At 42.6% G+C, this 23,084-nt stretch overlaps 1 protein-coding gene across 2 annotated transcripts in view; it reads right to left on the minus strand.

Moving 5' to 3' along the window:
- Positions 1-11,929: 11,929 nt before the first annotated feature.
- LOC117230365 (beta-1-syntrophin) overlaps positions 11,930-23,084 on the minus strand; it is a 349,898-nt gene continuing 338,743 nt past the window's right edge. For both annotated transcript variants that reach the window (XM_033487749.1, XM_033487750.1), the window contains exons 6-8: positions 17,944-18,158; positions 16,961-17,178; positions 11,930-15,407 (exon numbers count right to left, since the gene is read on the minus strand). In XM_033487749.1, the coding sequence (XP_033343640.1) occupies positions 15,315-15,407; positions 16,961-17,178; positions 17,944-18,158 (526 nt within the window). In that variant the 3' untranslated portion in view covers positions 11,930-15,314. The remainder of the gene's footprint in view (positions 15,408-16,960; positions 17,179-17,943; positions 18,159-23,084) is intronic.

Here is a 23,084-nt window from a genome sequence, read left to right on the forward strand (position 1 = left end):
CCATTAGTGCACGTGGAACAGCATGCGTGGCTGCAGTTGTAAAAGGATGTCATGTATGGGACTTAATAATAAGCAGTTTCGAGGGATAGCGCGATTCGCGTTCGCATTAACAAGCGACGCGGTGCGACCGATCCGGTGTTAATTAGCTTTTAATTAACATTGTTCCAACGGGAGAGTATACGAAATTTATGTAACTCGGCCGACTCGCATTCGCTTGGCCAGATTTGCGCCGTTTGATCCACATCGTCTGTGGACAGGAATTTGGTTAATTACCCGACGAATAATACCGGAAGGTATTGTTTAGATACTTGCCAACTTATGTATAATTATGGTGGTAAAATTAGTATCTAGTATAACTGATAATAATACAAGGTATTTTTATTAATAAATTTAATTAAGGCTAAAACTGAATTCATAGAGGAATATGGATATTATTGTATTTCCGATGAATACAATTTTGACGTCAGAGATAAAACCTTTGATCCAAATTATGTTTAAATAAAAGGTATAATCATCGCGATTAGTTCAAATTGTATAATTTGATCTGCATTTCGGTATACACGTCCCAAATCAGTTAACAACGACGAGTCATCTCGAGAAACCTACTTTGCTTTCAAAGGTCCGTTTTTCAACAAGATTTGGCGATAAAGAAGCGAAATTCAAGATCGACTTATCGCTCTTAAATTTTATAAAACGATGAAATAGTCGAAAGAAGCCATACAAAATATTTCCTTCTAACGTTCGCTATCAGCAAACTTCTTCCATTGTGACTACAGTTCTACGTTCTTGATTCAATCAGAGTTAACAAAGATCCTTCAGAATGCATTCCGTCACCGAGACCCAGTGTCCTACTTCGTATTTTCTCTCATTTTCCTTCAAGAAATTCTACAATTCCAGAGAAACTTGCGCGCACGTCTGTCCCCACGGCAGAATCATGCCTGTTACCCTCTTTTTCCCAGATTTAATTTTCTCTCGCGAGGTGTGCCTTCGACGTTTAGCGCGACACTCGCGGCAGGAAGTGGGCAGGCTCGTGTCTCGTTTCCAGCGCGCCTGCTGCCGCGGAAGAATGCTCGCTGCAAAGAAAGTGGCGAATAGGAATTCTTCGGTGTCAGACGTGTCCTAGAAACGAGTCGCTCGAGCGCCAGGTATGCTTCAATAGCAAAATTTCCTCTCTTTTGCGTTTCTCTGACGTCGCTGTTGCATTGACCTGTTTGACGCTTTCGCGAGAGAATGGCGTAAAGCGGATAGATTTGCAGATAAATGGTTTGCACTTCTAGAACTATGCTTTGAACGCTACAGCTTGGCACGTTTAAAGTTTCAAGGATCTTAGTGCAATACCATGAAAACGAAACCGGGTTGCAATTATAAATATTTATTAATATCTTAACTTGTCGAATATTTTATAAAATTAATTAATTAATGAGATGATTTGATTCGAATGGACTCATGTTCAATTGTTCAATGGACAACATTTGGCTTTCGTTCACTTAAAATTAGTATCTTCCTGCATCGATGTAGCGATCAGATCGGTTCAGATTTTTGGAAACCATTTTTCTCGGCCGTGTCTAGCGCCTACGAGGCAAATTAAAGCGCAGAGCTTCGATCTCATTTTTGGAAATAGAGAGGAGTCGCTAAATCCGATGAGCAGGAGCAACTAGTTTTTAGATTTAGCGCTTCACGAACTCTTTCTATTTCTAAAAATGAAACTAACAGCGTTTGGACATTGTGAGTGACATACGAGTTAAATCGCAATAGTGCCAATCCGATCTCTATCTCAGTGCCGGGAGAGACTATTTTGAAGCGAAATTTAAATGAATTTATTAATAAAACTTTGATAAACTCAGTTTTTATATTTGATCGCACCTCGTATTTAGATACTCCACTCACCTAGACTCCAAAGAAGTTAATGTTATAAAAATTCTAGAATCCTGGAATCCTAAAGTCCAAGAATTTTACAGGTCTATAAAAATCCTACGATACTAAAAAAAAGTCCAGAAGTCTTAGAGTCTCGGGAACCTAGTTTCATAGACATCGTAGAATTCTATAGGGATTCTAAGATACCAGAATCCTAGAGTTCTAGAAGGGAAAAGAAATAATCGTAAAGCTACCATCTTTTAAGAGTACAAATCTTAGTATCAAATATAATCGATAAAAGTGATTCGATAGTTTAAAATAATTTTTTGTTAAATTCGTTATTTCGATGAAACGAATAGACGTATTTTTCCAAATGTAGCAGCGGACCAGGAATTGGATACCTGCCTTAATTCGCGATCGGTATATCGTTCGCGAACTCGGCCCAACACCCATGTACCACAAAAAGGCGATGAAATATTAACGCAACATTCATAATTACGCGTGAATGGAGTCGAAAATAAATGGTTTCCGCAGCGGAAGCCGATGTCGGATAATGAACAAAATAGGCTCTGTTAAATGATGAATTCTCGAGGGTGGCTACGCCTTTGTAGTCTCGCGGTGCCTCGTGAAATATACAAAGCGAAACGCGAAGCGATAACGCAACTCTTTCAGTTCGTAGGCTAATGGAATTTAGAGGCGGTCGCACTGAGTTGCGAATAAATCTGACTCCGGAATTTTCAACGATGTTGAATTATACATAAAAGTCAGCATCGGATATAAGGCAAAAGTATTCGGCCGAATATTAACCGTGCCATGAAAAAAATCTGAAAGGGGGTGAGTTGCAACGGTAGCTTTAAGATGCAGCAGGATTTGCGGTAATGCAGAGGGGTAAGTTAGGTTTTGGCTTCCTGGAATCGTAGAGTTCTGATACTTCAGCGTTCTAGAACCGTAGAGTTCCAGTAGACGTGCTAGAATTAAAAAATCCTAAAGTCTTGAAAGTCTATAGCTCACAACATGTCTAAAATTATAGAGATCTTAAAGTTCTGGAATTTCACAGATTCCTAATGCGTGACTCTTGCAATCTCAGTATTGAAACGTTCCAAAATCGCAGAATTAAGAAATGTGTGTATCGCGATTAAAAAGCATAAGCTTTTCATGTCATTTGTGGTGGTCCAATAGAAGCTGGCATACATCCAAGGCAGTGTCCTTGGACCCCGGAGAGCACGAGGCGGGTTAGGTTGGATTTGAGGCCTATGGATTTGATATTCTGCTATAACCGAGTGGCGGTTGGTCAGTGCCTTTGGCCCTCATTAGCTTGCCGATCCGGTGCGGAGAATTTCGGAGAAGTTGGTGGGCCCATGCCTGCCAAGACCACTCACCTCACCTTCTCGTGCGGGCCTCCGTCACCTTGCTCCGGCATTGACCGGGGTAAGGTGCGGAAGACTGAGTAGCACTAGGACTGGAACTGATGGTGACGACCTCGGGGCGAAACTTAAATAAATAAATAATGTGGCGGCACTCGACAACAAATACCGCCACTCGACACTAACATCGGACGACGGCAGCGCAGTGGTTAGCGCCTTAGGTTACGAACGTTCGGGACCCGGGTTCGAATCCCGGCGCCCGTAGTCCAATTTTTCTTCCACGCATCTAAATTAGAAGAAAAATAGCAGTACCCCAACAGCTCTACAATTATCACGGACAACACATACGCCTCAATAATGTGGATAGCGAACGTAAAAGGAATCATAGTTTACGGTGCAATCCGTTACGGATATCCCAGTATCGGCGCAGTTGTGGGTACTCAAGTGGGCCCCGCTGTGTCGTCATCTTACGACAACGGCCACTCAGGGGTGGACCGTCAGGCCCCCGGATCGGTTTCTGTGCCTGGCGAGGTGAGGAGGTTGTTGAGATCAGCGGACTGGCAGGAGGGTATCTTTGTGGCTCCCTTCATGGTTTCGGATGCCGGAACATCTTCAGAAGGATACTGGAAGGCCCGCACGAGGTCCGACGGCAAGGAATCGATAGCCTCGTTGAAGTCGAACCTCTCTATAGCATCTGGGCGGTCCAGGGGCAAGAAACGGAAGGTGATTTGCACTACCCCGAACATGCCCGAGGATCTCGTGCGTGAGCTGAGGACTGCCACGGCTGCTGATATCGGTGCTGAGATGATCAGGAGGGTCGAGGAGATAATCAGAGTGGCGGAGTGGGGGTTTTGTCCAGAGTTTGTTTATTACATTATGTGCGTCGTACAGTGTTAATCCTCTGTGGCAAAACAATTACGCGAGGCATGTTCGAATCGAAACGTCTTAAGACGCATATACCGCTACACATTTTATCGAGCCCTTCGCGCAACATGGAAGAATCGATCGATCGCGAAACAAGGATACGCCAGGATAACCATGGGTTAGGCGGTGGCTGAAAAAACCGCAAGAATACAATATCGCGAATATTAAATTTTCACCAGGTCGAAATTCCTTCTTTCGTGCGTTCCCGCGAGATATCGTCGATAACCGCGAGCGTATTCGAGGCTCCTCCACCTCCGCAAGGGAAGCGGTCTGTCGCGCCACGATAAGGAAAATCTCGGTGGATCTGTGAAAAACGGGTATCGCCAGTTTCCACGATTATGTCCACTATGTTTCCGGTTCGAATTAAAAATCGTTCAGAGACCGAGATAAGGCTAACCAATTGGGGTTTTTTAATTAAAAGAGCCGACCGTTCCCTTCGAGATAATACCCCGAAATCTTCCGATGGAACTCAATTACTAGACTTCTCGCAAAATGATAGTTACCCACTACAAAACAATATACTCACAAAGAACACAGAACGATTATTAATTCGAAAAACTCTCACGATTTCCGTGAAATTACCGTGGTGCAGCCCGCACAATGCACCCAAGAAATATTAAAATTCCAAACATCGAGGTATTAAAATTCCATGCACGAGAGACTGGTAGAAGCTTCGAACGCAGACGTTTTGCCGTGAAAATACCCTTGGAAACATCGGGAACCAACCCTTGGCCTGGCAAACCCCTACGCTCAGCTTAGCTATCTATGTAAATCGAAACTACTACAGCCGATCTTATTACGCGTCTCCCTAATTCAATTTTCGCGATTCCAATCGTCGTTCCTAATTTTCAATGGAGGCTGGTTATATAAAGAGAGGTTGGCTTAAGTTATAAAATCGTGGGAAAGAGTTCAGGGAAATTGCGGTTCTAGCGATACAAGCTAATTAAATTAGGGGCGCGCTGTATTCTAATAGGAGTGGAAGAGAACAGAATCGGCTCGACAGTGAGATTTTTTTGTTTCTCTCTATAGATCGGCAACGAGTTGTTTGCGACACGTGAAACCCATGGGAGAAGGAAGCGATCAAATTTGGCGCGTTATAACACAGCTGCGTGTACACTGAATAACCTCGGCCACGTCTCGATTTGCATTTCAATCGGCCACCCTATCATTTCTACCTCTTTGGCCGAAACAAAAATTCGCTATCAGTTTCCTACAGACCGTTTCGATTATTAACTTTGTTTCCACCACTTCCTGATCTGATCTGATCTTTGAACCCACTGTGGCCATGTCTGCCTTGCTTTAAGCTTGTTTATAGATGGTAATTTTTTTAGTAATTGGTGATTCTCAGGTTTCAAGGGTCTGATAAGGAGGCAATCGTGTTGGAAGCTTCTGTACGAACCGAATGAGAATTTCTTTTCGCGGTTATATAGAAGGGATTTAGAATTTATCGGGCCTGGGCATGAAACATTGCATGCCCCATCGCCGTATCTTTAATGATTAAGTAACGAGATCCGCGGCTACTTTCGCAAAACCAAAGTGGACCGCCCACAAAAATTGTTGTTCTATTCCGCGCCCTATCAAGTCGACAAAGCTAAATGTACGAACGTTATAGGTAAAATTTTACTCGATATAAAGCGAGATAATGAAGACTATATAACTCTAGAAACAATATTGGTAATTTTTCTCCCAGTCATACTTTTGAACCACTCAATCAGAGAATCGTTCCTCTTTACACTATCATCTTAGACTTTACACTATCATTTATTTTTGAAAAACGTGGAAAGAACTCGATATAAAGCGTGATAATGAAGACTATATAACTCTAGAAACAATATTGGTAATTTTTCTCCCAGCCATATTTTTCAACGACTCAATCAGAGAATCCTCTTTACACTATCATTTTAGAAATCGGATATCTTTGACGAAAGTGGCAAAAAACAGGATATCCAACGGACGCCATTCTTCTTTTCCTTGATTCATGGCATCGACGATTTTGCGTCTACATACGCGGAACGAGTTGCCGTATCGGTTTGCTCGTGAATCCATGGGTCCGACGTTTCCAGGCGGCGTAACGATAGATCAGTTCTCGATAAAGAGGAATTTCGTGAAATCAAAATTACGCTTGGTGGTGGTATCCGAGATAGCCCGAGCCGAAATTTGCATTTCGATCGAACGTTTCTTGCCAGGGCTTCCGTGCAACCGAGCCGACAAAAAGCGCGGAATTATCGCGCAGCCAGCATCGCTAGTCAAGGTAAAGCCCTGGAACCGTGGTGTCGGTCGATCACCTTTTCTGGAAAAGCTGGCCGCGTAAAACTGCACGATTCGCGCGCGTTTTTCTCTGATAGGATGCAGGTGAACGTCGCTGAGAATTGATCGGAGCCGACGAGCCTTTCGGTACGTTGAGATCTGCGTCCAGAAAAAGTGCTATCCAACGATAGCATGGGACAGGATTATTATCGCTGGAAATCGGGATATTTTATTTGAATCGGATTAAAATCCGCTCGGACCAAGGGGATTTTGTTCTACTTTCACGCAGTGAAACGTTGAATCGACTTTCCGCACGAATCCGAATTATTTCAATAATTTAATTATCGAACAGAGTCACGCCATGAATCATTTCTGTTCCTTATGCGCAAGTAATTTTATTCGGTTTAATACTCTGTCAATCGGTTCTATATTTTACGAACTGATTTTATTGGGTTCCGGATTAAATACGCAGTATTTTTGTGCGTTTTACAAGTGTTACGTTCTATTAAGAAGCAACTTCAAAGCCGAAAAATCAAGAGAAATATGATACTATCGTGTTCTTCGTTGTACGCTTGTCAATCACTCATTAATATTCACGAAATTAGAAGCATAAAGTAATACGAATGGAAAATGAAGGATCGCCGTTTTATCTCGATTTGCATATTTTCCGCGCGCCAAACTTACGCGAATCGGAAAATTACACGCTCGATCCTGATCGAAAATCTATTATCTCAATTAGAAGTCTCCTAGTTCGAACCATTACCGTTTTCATTATTCATATACTCGAACACGTTTTGCTTCGAACACCTGAGATCGCGATCGTTCTCATCAGAACGTATCACTCTCGCAGACTATTTTCACGTTTTTACCATTGAAATATGACCATCTGCACATCTTCGTAAATGCATACACGTTCGCAGCCCGGTGATTATTCAATACTTATTAGCATTCGCTCGTGCGGCTCAATTTCATCAGAAAGCTGAAGAATAATTAAAATCTTCGCGTGGTTTCGATCTGATGGCCACTATGCGCGGAAAATACACGGGAAAACGATATCATTATCGTTATCTTAGTCAGAAGTTATTTCAGGAATATGATGGTAAATTGACGAGGAGCATAAGCCAGTTGAGAAACACGAGACTCGCCATAACATCGAATCATAAAATTACACAGCATAGCTCGTATTTTTAATTACTAGAATTCTAGCGTTAAATTACACCAACCAAAATTGTATATCTTCTCTTTCTCTCTCTCTCTCTTTTTCTCCGTCTAACGTGATTTTTTTTCTCGCGTATACGGAACAATTTATTATTTTCATGGCTCTTATGTTCGCCAAAGGGCCGTATACGCTATAATTGCGAGAACCGCGACGGCGTTGGGCTACAGACGTGAAATTCTATGGAATAAACGTATCATTACGGCTTTCCATGATGCGGGATAACAAAGGTGAATTATACGCGGCTGTTAGTCCGCTTTTATAATCTTTAGAACGTTCTGCCGCGCGAGGCGTGGCCTTGGGATTAGGGTTGGCCGGTGGAATAGAAACGAGTCGCTATGAAACGAAGGGGTTACGTTATCGCGGCCCGGCACGTTGTAAATATCCTAGTCCATGCTGGCTACTTCCACGACTTATCGTGTCACTCTCGATACCCGCTGCAGGAATTCGTGTCTTCCCGATTTTTAATCAGCCAAGTACGTCCGAGGGTCTACGTAATCGAATAATAATTGAAAATCCTCATTCGACGCGTTCCTTCTTCATTTGTACGCGGCATTACGTTAGTTAAATTGTACGCGCTCAAAATATTTTTATAACTTTAATGTCACGTTAGAAATCGTTTTAGCAAAAAATATGGAATTAGACAACCGATATCAGTTTCAGATAGTGTTACGCCATGCGGCTTGCCATAGATCATATTCTTAACTGTCGGTCGCGGCACTATAATGTCGCAGACGGATCGTCGCGGCTGCCCGGCAAAACAAACATTGTAGTGGCAAGCGCATGGTTCATTAAGCAGGGTGACCTCCAGAAACGTCGATTCGTGGCTGTTATTTTATCTGGCGTAAAAGAATGTGGCGTGATCCGAAGGTAGTGGGGGTCGCCTTCCAGAAAGAATCAGAACGTTTCGAGAAGCCAAACAGTCAACACATATCTTATATCGCGCATTACGTAGTCACATTTCTTTTTGTTGTTCCATTTATATCTTTCTAGTTAATAAGTTGTTGCAATAAACATTAATTTAGTTGTGTTAATTCTGTGAAATTTCATTGAACTACCCTTATTATCATAATCGAAATAAGGGAATCGATCAGTTCGTGGCGTCGATTGTTTAATCGTAACGAGAACTTACAACTCTCGTTGACGTGATATCTCGCGATCGCGTCTCTCCGCGAATGATCGAAACAGATAGATAAAATTAACGGCACGTGCTTTATTAACACTTTATCGACCGCTAGCGGTTCAACAGCAAACGCACGTCCGACCGGCAGCTCAGGCGCAGATTCTCCCTGGCGCCGGCTCTGTTTCGGTATAGACTCTCTGTTTCGACCGTTCGCGGAGAGACGCGATCGTGAGATAGCACGTCAACGAGAGTTGTAAGCTCCCGTTACAATTAAGGTTAATCGACGCCGCGAAGTAGTCGTTCCCCTGTTTCGTAACGGGAGCTTACAACTCTCGTTGACATGCTATTGTAACGTCAATTCATATCAGAGACCAGGCCACACACCACGGACAGGATGGCACCCAGATGTCTGCATATCCTTGGCGCGCACCCTCAATAGTCTTAAGTGCCCACCAGGGGGCCTTGGCATTTTTATAGTTAAGGTCCTTCGGACCAAGCGAGTATTTCCTGTCTTAAATTTCCCTTTACGTTTATTGTCTACCACGTGTTAGCTTAGAAAGTTGGTTTTCTCCACATCTGGTATGTTCCGTTGGCAACTTTCTCGCGAGGGCGGCTAAAACCCTTCCTGGTCCACCAACCGTCCTATTATCCAATCGGAGATGGTGTCTACTGCCCTCACTTCCTTAACCAAAATTGTCATCAACAAATCCGATAGTCCCGTGTCCTTAGACACACCCACCCCTAGCTTTCCTCAGACACAGTATCGTCAGTAAAACTTCACTTATTCTGTATCCTTAGAATAGTCAACATATCTATGTCGGTCTCTTATACGTCGCGTACTTAATGTATTGTTGTAACTAAGTCTTACATAACGTGGTTGGAGTGAATTGTGATTTATGTTAATTCAGTGCGTGTTACATTGTGATTGGTGAATTCATAATAAAGGTTGATTAAAACCAAGTAAATAGTTGTGTTACGACTCGACTATCTTTTATTTTCACCGACCAACCCAAAAATTACGTGACACTATCTCGCGATCGCGTCTCTCCGCGAACGGTCGAAACATTTTGGTCCTTCGAACGGTCAACATCCTTTAACCGGGTATACACACCCGTAGATCAGTCACTCATTCATTTCGTACATACGCACCAGCGTAACTGTCTTCGTTATAAGTTGTTGGAATAAATGGTGAAATATAACTTACTATACTGTTTCATATTCATTCAACCACCTCTGTTATCTTAACCGAAACAGGGGAACGACTATTTCGCGACGTCGATTCACCGAATCGTAGCGAGAATTTACGCCTCTCGCTGACGCGTTTTCCTCGCGACCGCGTCTCTCCGCGAACGGTCGTAACACTCTCCAATTCTTCAATTCTTTTCGTTCATCGCGAACGGTAAGTTTTTAAAATTGGTATAAAACTGTGGGAGCTTACAAAGCAACGCAATTGACGTAACTGAGCAAGTACTAAATAATAGTACTAATTAGTAATAATTAGTACTAAATAACAAATTACTGCTCAAATAATGAGAAAGATTATTGGCGACGAAAAGCAGATTAATAGGCTATCGGTCAGTAAGCATCGGCGACGAAAAACCGATTGGCTATCGGTCGGTAAAGTGTTAATTGCTTCGTTGCAGCGGATTGGTTTGATGGAACATTAATATAATATTCCGCGATTTTATGCCACGCAAAAAAACATCATTTGTGTGTCATCGTTCGATTGCTAGTTGTCTGATTACCAGTCAAAGCGCCACTCTCGGTTAACTAGCAGCAAGAGTGCATGATCTTGTTAATTTGCAACGGTTAGTATTTAAATAACAGTCAATCGATATAACGCAGTAACGAGATGAATTAAATCACCTCGGTTCCGTATCTTTTGGAACTTTAAAATTGCCTTGAAATTTCAATACACCTCTGTTGTATCCGCTCTTCCATGGAGTTCTAAATTTCCTTCGATCCTTGTTAATTAAGTATTACTGACTTATCACGAAGTCACGGGTTTATTTTAAATTTCGATGCGTGTTACGAGCTCTAACCCGGCCGGACTCGTTAAAAATGACCGGCCAACAGCCAGCTTGTATCATCGGTAACGAAGTAACGAACAGAGGAACAAGCGGCTTTAATGATGGATAATGGAATTGTTGGAGAAACAATGAAACAATCGTGATCTCGTTCCTCCCATTAAATAGAATTAATGAAATAATTTCTCTCTTTTAAATAAGACACACCGATATTTACCTTATTTTCTCGAACAAACATTAACAGTCCCATGGCGTTTAATTATTAAAATAATTGTCGAGGAATAATGTTCATTTTCATTCTCACTTTAACGAGCTTGTCTTCTTTTTTTATTATGTATGTCTATATATTAAAAATATATATTATGAACAATGTATCGTCGAAATTTTCTACCATCAGATTATTTCACGCCAGAATTGCAAAATGGTACAGCCATTGTCTTGCCAGACAAAGTTAGTCAAAAGTTCACGTTATAACGGGTGTCTCAAAGCGTCCGTGTGATTTACGTATAAGGTACTTGGGGTAAGAATGGGTGATTCAAGGGTGGAAGTATACAGGGAACCGCTGCAGGCGGACGGAAGACAGATCAGAAAAGTTTTGCGAGCCAATCACCGACTCCGGATATCGGGTTCGCCGATAAAAATGACAAAGTCTTAAAAGTTTCTCCTTGCTGTCGCGTCTGGCCGAGATTCCTTTCGAATTCGTCGTCGACCGTGCGTCTTTCGATCGCGAATATTCGATGGATCGTAGAAAAGGGAACGTTTTCAAGCTATGCATACTTTGTACTAACCCTCTGTTCGAAGGATCGAAGAATTAGCAATTTTTAAAAGTTTCTTCTATGTATAACATTGAAATCAGGACTCAGGTCTTATTACTAATATATTTGCCAATTTTCTTTTTCAAATATGCTACTACGACGTTTCTGTTCTCGTTACCCGTTTGTTCATAAGAAGGAATATTCTTCAACATGCAGATTCTTCTCTTCTTTTAAGCAGTAGTTTATATCTCTTCGAATAGTGGAAACGATAAACTCTAACAGCACGACAGATTATTGCGATTGACAATGTAGTCAACTTACCTCGAACGCCATTGTCCAAAGCTCGAATCTTCAAACTTGATCCTATAACTCGTATTTTTGAAAGAAACCATCTAGGAGAAAATGATTAACAACGCCAATTTTCTAACCGTCTCATTTATTTGGTAACTCATAGATATACACGTTAACGTTCTCTTAAACCTAGAGAGAAATGAAAACGCAGGAGGACCGTGTGTCCCGTTTCACTCCTATCGATGGTTTTGGGAGGGCGATGAAGAAAAGAAAAAGAAGGACAATCAAAAAACGAAGAACGAGCCTAGCGACTGGCTTCGCCCAAAAATCATTAGAAAAATACACAGTTTACGCGCAAATCCTTTCAAACTGAATTAATTCTCGTCGATGTTGCGAACTTATTTCTCGCGTTTAATGACGTTTACCTCGTTCCCTAGGCGGGTGTACGTGTTTCTCTGTTTGTGTGTGTATACGTGCCGGTGTGTGTATGTGTAAATACGTTCTCGCGTTCCTTTCGCAGGATTCTCTCTGTCGACGAAATCGTTCGATTAATTCGCTCGACATGTTCGCTCATTTACAGGTTTTTCTACTTTCGTTAATTTCCACGCGGGGAGGGAGGTAGCCCGTTTCGAACCAACGAGACGGCCTCGTTTCTCATTACGCTCAAAATCTGACAGACGAATCCTAGTACCAGGATCGCGTTTCAAGCCGATTCCCGCATTTAACCGCGATAAACGCAGCAAATTTGAGCTTCGTTCGTTATTTCGATTTATTTATAATTTCGCTCGGACCTGCGACGAAACCACCAGAGCGATCTCTTTATCTTCGTTTCTCGATGTGTCATGGGCGACCGTCGTCCCCTGGTGATTCACTATGACACGCCTGTGAAATTGAGTTCTCCGTCGCGTTCCAGCCAATTTCGGTAATTGCTACGAAATTGTGGTAAAAACTGGGTCGAATCGTTGATCGTACGGGTAATGCGGTTTATCCGGGTCAGTCTGTCGGATCCTCGTGTTCCTGCCGATCGTTTTAACGCGTTAAATGCTGTCCATGACCAACCACTTTGACAAGCGCCGGTATTTATTAAGCCCGTGAACGATCGTTTCACCTTGCGGCTATTATCGACAATAAGCGTGGATTAGCGTGTATTCCCAAATCGTCGCGATTTCTCTTTAATACCAAACCTCAGGTCCAACGATCCACGTTAGATCACGAGCGATCATGTCGAGGTTAATCGCGTCGTTTCGTGACCGTACGTATCATTCACACGAAAAATCTACAACACACAATCGACTCACGAGAGCTTCGTATTACGCTAAACAACCCTTCAACTTTCTTATAAGATCGAATAAACGCGGACACTTTGTGCTATCTGCCCATCGTCGATGTCACGATTCTTCGTCTGATCGCTGTATCTATATACAAACGCGAGAACAGATTGCCAAGCGACAAGAAACCAATCTTCCTCCTTTAAATACATCTGCTCTGACTCGTTTCACCGCGAAAGGAACGACAATGGCATACGACGAAACGGATCAATGGTACGTGGCTTCGTTGATATGTTCTACTTAACGTCGAAATTCTTATTATCGCACGGCCCCCTTCGACCAACCTTTTCTCCTCGACGATCGTCGCCGATTATATCTCTCCTCTATAGAACGGATGAAAAGGAATGCTCGACTCTTATACGGACAACACTCATATCTCTCTCGGCATCGATAATTCGCAGCAGTACTCGTAATGCGAATAATTCCGCCGTTTCACCGTCGATTCACGCCCACCTCGTGGGATAACTCGGCCTTTCGATGGCAATTCGTCCCTTGTCTGGGCGATCTTCAACCTTTGTTCTCAGACGTTTGGTTGTTCAAAGCCACGGGTTTGTTGTTGGGTTCACGCGGTACCCGCGGATCGTACGACGGATATTGAAACTAGGGCATTAGATGAGTTACACGACGACGGTTTATTTACAGTTCGAGAGTTCCCTCTCTGATGGGAAACTTCGATGTTGCAAGCTGAAGGATGGCTTAAGTTTATGAAGAGAGAGGATCGAAATAATTCGAAGCAAACAGAGGTGAGATGGAAGCGACGAATGGAAGCGAGGGCTTTCGTTTATCCGTCAGTTATCTCCGCGAGGAACTAGGCGAGATCGACAGGAGTCGCGGCTAACCAGTACACACATCGACGTTTCTTGGCATCTTACATTTACTCGCGTTAAGAATACGAATCGTACAAAACAACTATTAACGCGCGTCCGTTGCTCCATCGACCCTGTTGATCCACGTTTCGCCTCTCCGCCTTTACAAAATTTTCCACTATACACGATACATGCCATTTTCTTTCAACCGCGAACAGAGCGTAGCCGAATTTTCGTAGGCGATACATTCTTCGAAGGAACTCCAAGACACGAGTAGTACCAGTCGATGGCGAATAACTCGCGCCTGTTCTCGCGTAACGAAATCCACATAAATATCGAAGGGCGGGATGAAAAGGAGACGCCTGCCGTCGGAAAGTTTCGCCATCAGCCGGTACTTCGGCGGAGATCAACGTCCACGAACTCTTTAAAGTCGCTTTCGTTCGACGTTACGAAACTTTTAGCCACGATACGACAACTTTACTTGGTCGTCGGTTCTTCCAAACCTTCCTCCGTCTTTTCCATTTTCTTCCCTCTTTATTTATACCCAGGAGGAAGGAAGTTCGTCTGTCGCGGCGGCGTGGAGGAGAGGTCGAAGCCCCAGGGTCAGTCGAGCCTCCGTGGTAGAGCGAACGGGCGGCGGTTGGACAGTAATTGATTAGCTTTCTCTGCTAAGGTTCTCCGAAATCGAGCGTTCGATCAGAGACTTCTTTCACCTTCTCTTAAATACACCCACTCGTTCTCTTATTCTCTCTCTCTCTCTCTCTTTTTCTCTTTCTCTCGTTCTCTTTCGTTCGTTACATAGCAGTTTTTTTTTCATTTTGTTCTTTAGTTTAGGTAGATAGGTTTAATCGGTTACTTAGGCGCGTTGATTAGTTACGACTCCCAGCAGCGGACCTTCCTCCGCTTCCTTCTAGCCTACTTGTTGCGTGTTCGGATAACTTTCCGGCAAAATCGCGCGTTGGATGGCTTCGAGTTAACGATCAATCCGCTACTCTTCTCTCCATCCTATACTTTCTTTCTGTCTTTCGTAACGAAGAGTATCTGCACAGCTCGCTCGTACACCGTCGTACAATCGTCGTCGTTTCAATGGAAATATGGAAAAGCGTAGTTGTCCTACAATAGGGACATCGCGACTTCCGGATGGAAAGTGAAGGTGCAAGTTCGCGAGTGTCTCTTCCTCTGGTCTGTCGAATAATTTTTTCTTCCTCGTTCCTGTGTATCCTGCCTGCCACCCTCTTCTTTTCCTCTCTCCTCCCCTTTCTCTCTTCCTTCTCGTGTTTCTGAGCAATTCGACGAGCTCAGTGAAGGAAGACGCTGGTGACGGACCTGGTGGTGTGGGGCGGCAGGTCGGGGGCCTCCGTGGGGGCCCCCTCGTACCCCTATGCGCTCAGGCCAAGCCGGTGGATCTTCGCCGAGAGAAAGTTGTGGAGGACGAACACGATCGGCTTGGGACAGCTCTCGAGGTCCAGCTCCTGGAATTTTGGGAATCGATCATCCTTAAATAAATTGCGATAACTGTACGTTTTATTACGATTACTACACATTTACCAAGTAATATCAAATATAGCATCAATGAACAAAACAAATGAAAAGGAAGAGCAGTCCTAAATTGTCTCTCCTAGATGAGCATCTAGTTCAACTAAACCACATAATTCACCGTTTTCTTTTTATTTTACAAATTGATATCTCAGTCAAAACCTGATTCTAGGGATTTGTAATAGGATCTTTTTCACGACAATATCGACGTTCTTTTCGTTTCTTTCGGTCCATTCGACAAAAATTACATCATCTACTTTTTCACGATCGATATAGACAATGAAACGTTTATTTAGTCTCGCGACCTTCCACGTCAAATTGAAAATAGAACCAATCGACGGGTTATTGTTTCTTCCGGGCGCGGGAGGAGATGGCGGCCGATCGGTCGCTTAATAAAAAATTCCAAGGAGAAACGATCCGGAGGATTCTCCATTTGCGGTTTCGCTTCAGAGGCAGCTCGAGAGCGGAATAATTTTTCCATCGTGACGTCTGTCGCGGGAAATTCTACCTCGATGCTTTTTCTCACCCTCCGCCCCCCTGGCCCACGCCCAACCCCCGTGACACCCATCCTCCTGGCTTCCAGAGAGCCGGAGCGTTATGAATGGCCATTGAACAGCGGGAGAGAACCGGACGACGGTGTTTGGGAAAGATGTAAAATACGTATTCTACGGTATCGTGCTCCGGCATCAAGGGCTCTTTCAAAGTGACGAGCACAATGGGATTACTCGGTGCACAGTCCTCTTTTTCACGATATCTCCGCCTCTCGTCCAAGATAATAATCTCGATAGTCTAGGTGGAGTCAATTAAAATTCTCAATACCATGGCCGACGGCAGAAAGGAAGCCTTCTTTTTCTCGTTGCACAATGAAATTCTTCCTCCCGATCGCGAGACGAAACGCGTCGCGTTATTATCGAACACGTCAGCTCCAGCTAGATATATTCCCCGTTAATTCTCTTTCGTTCGTGGAAGCTCGTAAGAAAATCGTGGTAACATTAAAACACGAATAATAGTCCTTTAGGATGAGATTGCAGGAAGAGTGCAAGGGAGAAATATGATAAGTTACGTTTCTTAGCTTTTTAGATGGGGACGATTCGAAAATTCAATACTTCGTCATCTTGTAACGTCGTGTGCTGCGCTGTTGCTCAAGTTCATTCGATGCGGCGCTAGGTGGAAAAACGGAAGAAGTGGAAAATTACCACAAGATCGTCTATGCCAGATTACTTCTACAGACTTTCAAAGATTTATCGACTATTTTTTAACCTCACGGATTCTTCCCCTTTCCGATAAGATTCTATTAAAATCGTTTTTTTATTCCTCGAGTAACTTCGACACGATAAAGTCTCCAGAAATGGACTTCGCTCTACGATTTTTACATGGAATGTTATTTTTAAGCGAATGTCAGAGTGATATCGGATTTTTAAAGAACTCGATAGAGCAGAAATTTTAGAGAACTTAATAATAAGCAAATTTTCTGTCGGACGTCACTCACAATCTCGCCATCCTCGCCGCCAAAGTCGAGCCACAGTAGACGCGCCCCGTCGTCCGCTGACATCTTCAGTTTATCAAAGGACCTTCTCCAGAGAGGAGTCGGAGACGAGCTTGGACTCACCCCGTTACCTCCTACGCCTCTGGTTCCAGCTGCGTACAACGCGAAACCGTCTTCGTGGTTCACGACCAGCTGACAGGCCTTTCCTTGCCACGTGCATCCTTTGGACAAACAAAAGGCGAGATTGATAATTAGAATTTTATCTAGCGCCAGTGCACGTTAAAGACGAAAAATTTAGAATCGCAAGGCGTTTCCCGGAATGCATGAATTTGACAGGAAGAAATATTAGCGTAATTAATTTTTCCAATTAAAAACGAGATTAGTAGTGCACCTCGGCACCAAAATTTCAAAATTTTTTCTGCATAGTGGATATACGAAACGAGAATACAAAAGTACGGTAGTCGGGCGGATTGCGAGCGAAATAAGAATTCTTTGACACAGCCAAGCTAAATTACATAGCACCAGTCGCAATTGAGAGAGAACAATCCTGCAATAAAACCATGTCACCGTCTATAGTGAAAGTCATCTGAATCGCGTCGATGCCAAACAATGAAGTGCTTTAATAAAACCGAGCTAAATTAAACAACAGCGAATCGATCGCAAAGTAAAAAATAATCCGATGAAATCGAGCTAGACCAAACAACATCAGTCAGTCGTAAACCGTAAAGAAAGAAAAAGAGGAAATTGACCGATGAAAACGAAGCGTGGAACGAAAGGATGAAAACGCGATTTCTAATAATTTCAATTCGTTGTTTTAAAAATAACATTATATACATTATTTTCTTATTCCTATTTACAAGATAAACAATAAATATTTTTAACGCTTCTCTAGTCTGCAAATTTCGTCAGTAAATCACGATGTATGCAAGAGATGTATCTGACCGTGACTTTTATTTCGCTTGAGTTACGAACAAAAGATTACTCACGAACAGTATATTCACGTAACGAGTGAGCGGCCGCGTGGCAACCCTGAACGATCGCCCTGGCCCAGGCAGCTAAATCCCTTCGCGTCTCGGCTCGAAGATGATGCGTCACGACGCCGTCGATCGTGCCCACTCGCACCGCGAACGTGGCCGCGTGCTGCGTCGCACCGCTACTGCTACTTCCTGCCTCGTTCTGTCTCGCTGGCGACGACACCAATCTGCAAGCATAAAATTCGAAATTCGAAAATGAAATCTCAAATTTCTTCTTCTCGCTTCTTCTCTCTGCAGAATAAGATACGCCCTTTCTTACGTTCGGTGACTCTTTACGTTCGAGGCGGCTACCAGCTGTGCACATAGAATTAAGCGGACCGCAATAATCCTAAGAAACTGTCATGAATCGAAGCTTTTTGGTTTACCGTTAAGTCCGTCAATTAGCATAAAACATCTTCGAGTCAAGAGGTTCCTTATGGTTATTGCTCCATCAGGTAAAAATTGGGGAAACGTGGGTTTTTTCATGTTTCCCAGGATTCCACCCGCAAGCGACCAGTGGTGGGGCGATCACCACCGAACAAGAGTTTTCCTTTGTAACAGCATCGTCATCGGACTTCACTGGATCTACGACTACAGATCGGTCAACATATCTGCACTGGTTCATCGACTTTAGAACAGTCAACATCTCTTTACCGGGTTTCACCCCTCAATCAGTCACCTACTTAACTTATACCTTACGCACCAGCGTAACTATCTTTCTACAAAGTTGTTGGAAATATATATGTAGTATCGTAAATATAATTATGATTTAATTAAAATGAATGGATTGTACAGATATTGATTAAACAGAAAACGATGGTTGTCTAACATGAACTAATCACAATAACGTACTATAATTTAGACAACTCGATAGTTAATTTGCAACTCTCGTCACCAGGGATCCAACGCTCTCTCTCTCTTACGCGGACCATACTCTCTCGACAACGCAACTCGCACTCTCTGACTTCTCGACTCACACCCTCTGGCTTCTCCACCGACACCGACTGTTCCAGCATCCCTTTGTCTTTTCTTAGGCCCACCACACACGTGTTCTGCAACCGCTCGTGGCCAGGGTCACGTAGGCTTTTTCTACGAAACTATTCAATTGAAGGACCGACGACACATCGATGGGCCCGACGGCGCCTCGTCTCTCGCGACATTGTTTATGGTTTACCCGATATCTCTTAGACCTTTTGTCCATGATACTACATATACTATCTTTGAACTGTGAATTAAGTGTTATACTAATTAAACCACCTCTATTATCCTAATCGAAATAGGGGATCGATCAGTTCGTGGCGTTGATTGTCTAATCGTAAGGGGAATTTACGACTCCCGTTGACGCGCTTCCTCGCGATCGCGTCTTTCCACGACTGGTCGAAGAAACATCCTTCTTCTTTTCATTTCGCTCGTCCCCTTTCGTTTATTACTGTATCATTAAGTTTTTTATTTAGGGAAACAGATGGTAATCGAGAGCACCGGTAAGGGGATAAAGAGGAAATTTCATCGGTATCGTTGCAAATTTAGAAGCACCCCCGGTTCGAGATCGAACAGCACAGGGTTGAATTCAACGTAAGCGAAATTTTTTTATGAACACGCGAATTCAGTGCGGCGTGAACTACCTTGCAGGGTAAATTACCTCGTGCGATCCACCCTCCGTCGTAAAAATCGCTCGCGGCTTTATTGCGCGTGGCACGGAGCCGACTGACACCGGAGAGGCTCTCTTCAAACCCCCCGTACTCTGCAATCTGTCCGCTGACGAATGGTTCTGACGTATGCGGAGCTCGCGTTCGTTAGATTTATAGATTTTTCGGGAGGACGTTGGTAAAAAATATGCCGGTCAAAATGGGTATGCGGCGAGAAGAGGTGGAAAAAAGGCGATTCGCATAATGCTTTGCTTTGAAGAAATGGACACCACGGAGAATTGCGTGTCATCGATGTCGTCGAGTTGCAGAAAATTTCAAACCGCAAGGGACGATCGTTTTATTGTAAAATTTGAATGCGACTTTAAATGCGAATTTTGGTATATCTTATCTGGTATTCTACATTTCATCGGATAATGTCAATCATGTTCATAAAATAGAGAAATTATTCCGTAAAATCAAGGAATTTTCAAGTATTATAGTCAACTATATTACAGTCGTAATTCAAACAACTCCACTCTATATTTAAAAATTTCTAATTTTCCGGAAACTACATCTTTCGATAATTCGAGTTTCGTTTTAATCTCACTAACACCATATACAGTATGTATACAGAAATCGATCCTCAAAACTGTGTTTACTTACGACTCGACGAAAATACAATCGACGATTCGATAATAAGAATAATAATAAATTAATTATTCATTAACGGGTGGACACCATTTTTACAATAACATGATAAAATACTATGTAAATTTTCGCAAAATTTTACTTGAACGACAGTACAATATGACAATCAATGTACAACATGTGATATCAGTGTCGCACAAAGACAGAAAAATTTTGTATCAGTTCACCAATATAATTTTCTTATATATTGACTTCTACTTCGTGAAAGAAGGCAAATTAGTCGTTGACTATTACGACGTTACTATTACCGAGTTTTGACTTGAGAAGGAATATTAACCCTTTGCACTTTGAATTTTATTTCAATTTCGTTACCAGCAGCTCTCAACGCTTTTAAGTGTTTTATTTGAAATTTACTTTAACCAAAACATAAGATAATTTAAATAAATGAAGGAAGAAAGAAATTCACTTAAATACCAGTTTTATTCACGCTATTGTTATATTTTGTAATTTTTAAGTGTATGATGTATCTTGAAACAATGTCCAGGATGCAACCCTGCTTTTCTTTCGCACGTTTCACAAAAAAAAAAAAAAAAAAAAAAAATAGGACTGAAAGAACGTCGAGTGGAACTCGACAAAGGAACTCCTGAGATAAAAACTGACGTCGAGTCACACTCGACATAGGAGCGCAAAGAGTTAAAGTTAATTTGCCTATCGCTAGACCAGAACAGTTAATTCTGTTGTTTAAAATATCATGTAATAATTACGCTTTACCTTCGAACATCTGTAATTCCCCCAAAAACCAGTATTATAACTTTCCTAAATACTTTCCAATAGTCTTTTTCAACGAACATCCAACTTCTCTCCAATTCTTTTATCCACAGAAATAAAACTGGATCTCGAAACCTTCACGATCCACTCGTTACGTCACGCTATCGGATTCACCAGTGCGGAAAGGATGGGTTATTCGCGTTCACCCGTTATACAGAGTAGCGGTGCGCACGTCGAATAACGTATGAGTTCCTCCGGGTGTAATCCCGGGTCGGGCGTTCCTCCCGGATCGCGTTCGACGGGGTTTCCCTGGCCCCGGAAACGTTCCCCACTTCTGATAGTCAATGCCTCTGAAAGGGAAAAGTTTCCGCGAGATTCGGAATCACGCGAGACGCGGCAGAACGCATTACGCTGCGTCGCGTGCGTCGCGGATGGCTGCGACGAATCGTGAATAACAAACGACGGTTCGGCTCGTGATCTCGCGTTTCAATCGACATCGATCGTCCCCGGCTCCGGTAACTACGATCAGCGCGATAATGGAGGGTAGGGGGTGGTTTTTGGCTGGATGGAAACTGTGATTTCAGTTGTCGGTTCGCTTGATTTTTCCGGAATGCATAATAACTGGTATTAATTACAATAAATGAATAATTCTTCCTGTGACAGTGAACATCGCGAGATCCATATGCGGCTTGCTATCACGCGCATTTATAATTGGGTTCTTTGTGCGATAAGTGGAAATACGTTTGGCATTAACATTAGAACTGCCACACCAGTCAAATTGACTGGTTTTACAACAATTTTATTTTAAAATTCCTACTTCATGTTATATTTTTTTTCCACACTGACGTAATGACTTTCGCAACGATAATTAAAAGAATGATACAATGAATTTTATTTTGTTTTCTATGTATTCAAACTTAAAATAATTTTGTATTAAGGCTACTTATACCAACGTCAGTTAAAATGACTGGTACTTGTCAAAGTGTAAAAGAATCCTGCAATCTGTTTATCGAACCTCAATTAACCAGTTTCCTCGCTTTGTACAACTACCCACATGTTTCTCAAATTTTTACTGCGTATCATTCGATATGATGATATCGGATATCAGGAAAATTCCGGATCGATCGCCAGATCGCTAGATGCTAACACTAGAAATACCACAGCAGTCAAAATGACTGGTTCTATAATTTTATAAATTTGTCAAGTCTCGTTTAGGGATCATGGTCCCAGATGGGTTAATAATACCAAAAATGTAACATGGAATTCCTTCTATAAGAAAGTAATAAATTAATAAATATAAAAATATTCTATTATTAGGTATTTTTTAAAGATCAGTCATTTTGACTGGTTTTGGTAGAAATAATCGTGTTAACTATCGGCTCGATGATCAAAGCGAAGTTGATGTGGGAAGAAAGCAGTACCGCGTAAATATTGTTGTTAAATCGCGTCAAAGACTGTAAAGTGTCCTTTGCACTTCATTCTGCCAGAGATCACCAATATCCAAATATAAATATCATACAATTTTTGTTTTCAACGGAGGCAAAAGAACGTATTAAAAGATATCAAAGAATCCATGAATAAACGAATTATCACGTCGAAGAGATGAGAGAAGTGAATTAATTCTGGCTGGTCAACGACTTAACTTATGGAACAACAACCTTCGCAGTCCCGTTCGTCGACGATTATTACAGCTAAAAATCGACTGAATGCCGCCGGAGCGCACTCCAGTAGAGAGCTTCGAGGGAGTCATTGAAATAATTAAGCAGTCAGTCGAACAAACAGCGAAACGAAGGCGAACTAGAATAAAAAGAAGACGAGGGGAAAGCGCGAAGAAGAAGAACCAAGCGATTGCTCTTCAGCTACGATAATCGAGTGTCAACGAAGAAACAGAAGCAGCAGAAATAGGACAGAGGGAAAAGGAACAGCCGGGCGTAACGCAAAGCTAAGAAGTCCAAGGAGAAATATAGAACGGGTATCGGCGGGGGTGGGTAGAAAAGAAAAGAAGAAAATAGGGTGGTGAGGGGTGACGGGGATAAACGGAAAAGCAGCGGATGGTAAATAAAGGCGTTAAAC

This window comes from Bombus vosnesenskii, unplaced genomic scaffold (assembly GCF_011952255.1).
Source record: "Bombus vosnesenskii isolate JDL3184/JDL3185 unplaced genomic scaffold, Bvos_JDL3184-5_v1.1 scf7180000013266, whole genome shotgun sequence".
Classification (NCBI taxonomy): Eukaryota; Metazoa; Arthropoda; class Insecta; order Hymenoptera; family Apidae; genus Bombus; species Bombus vosnesenskii.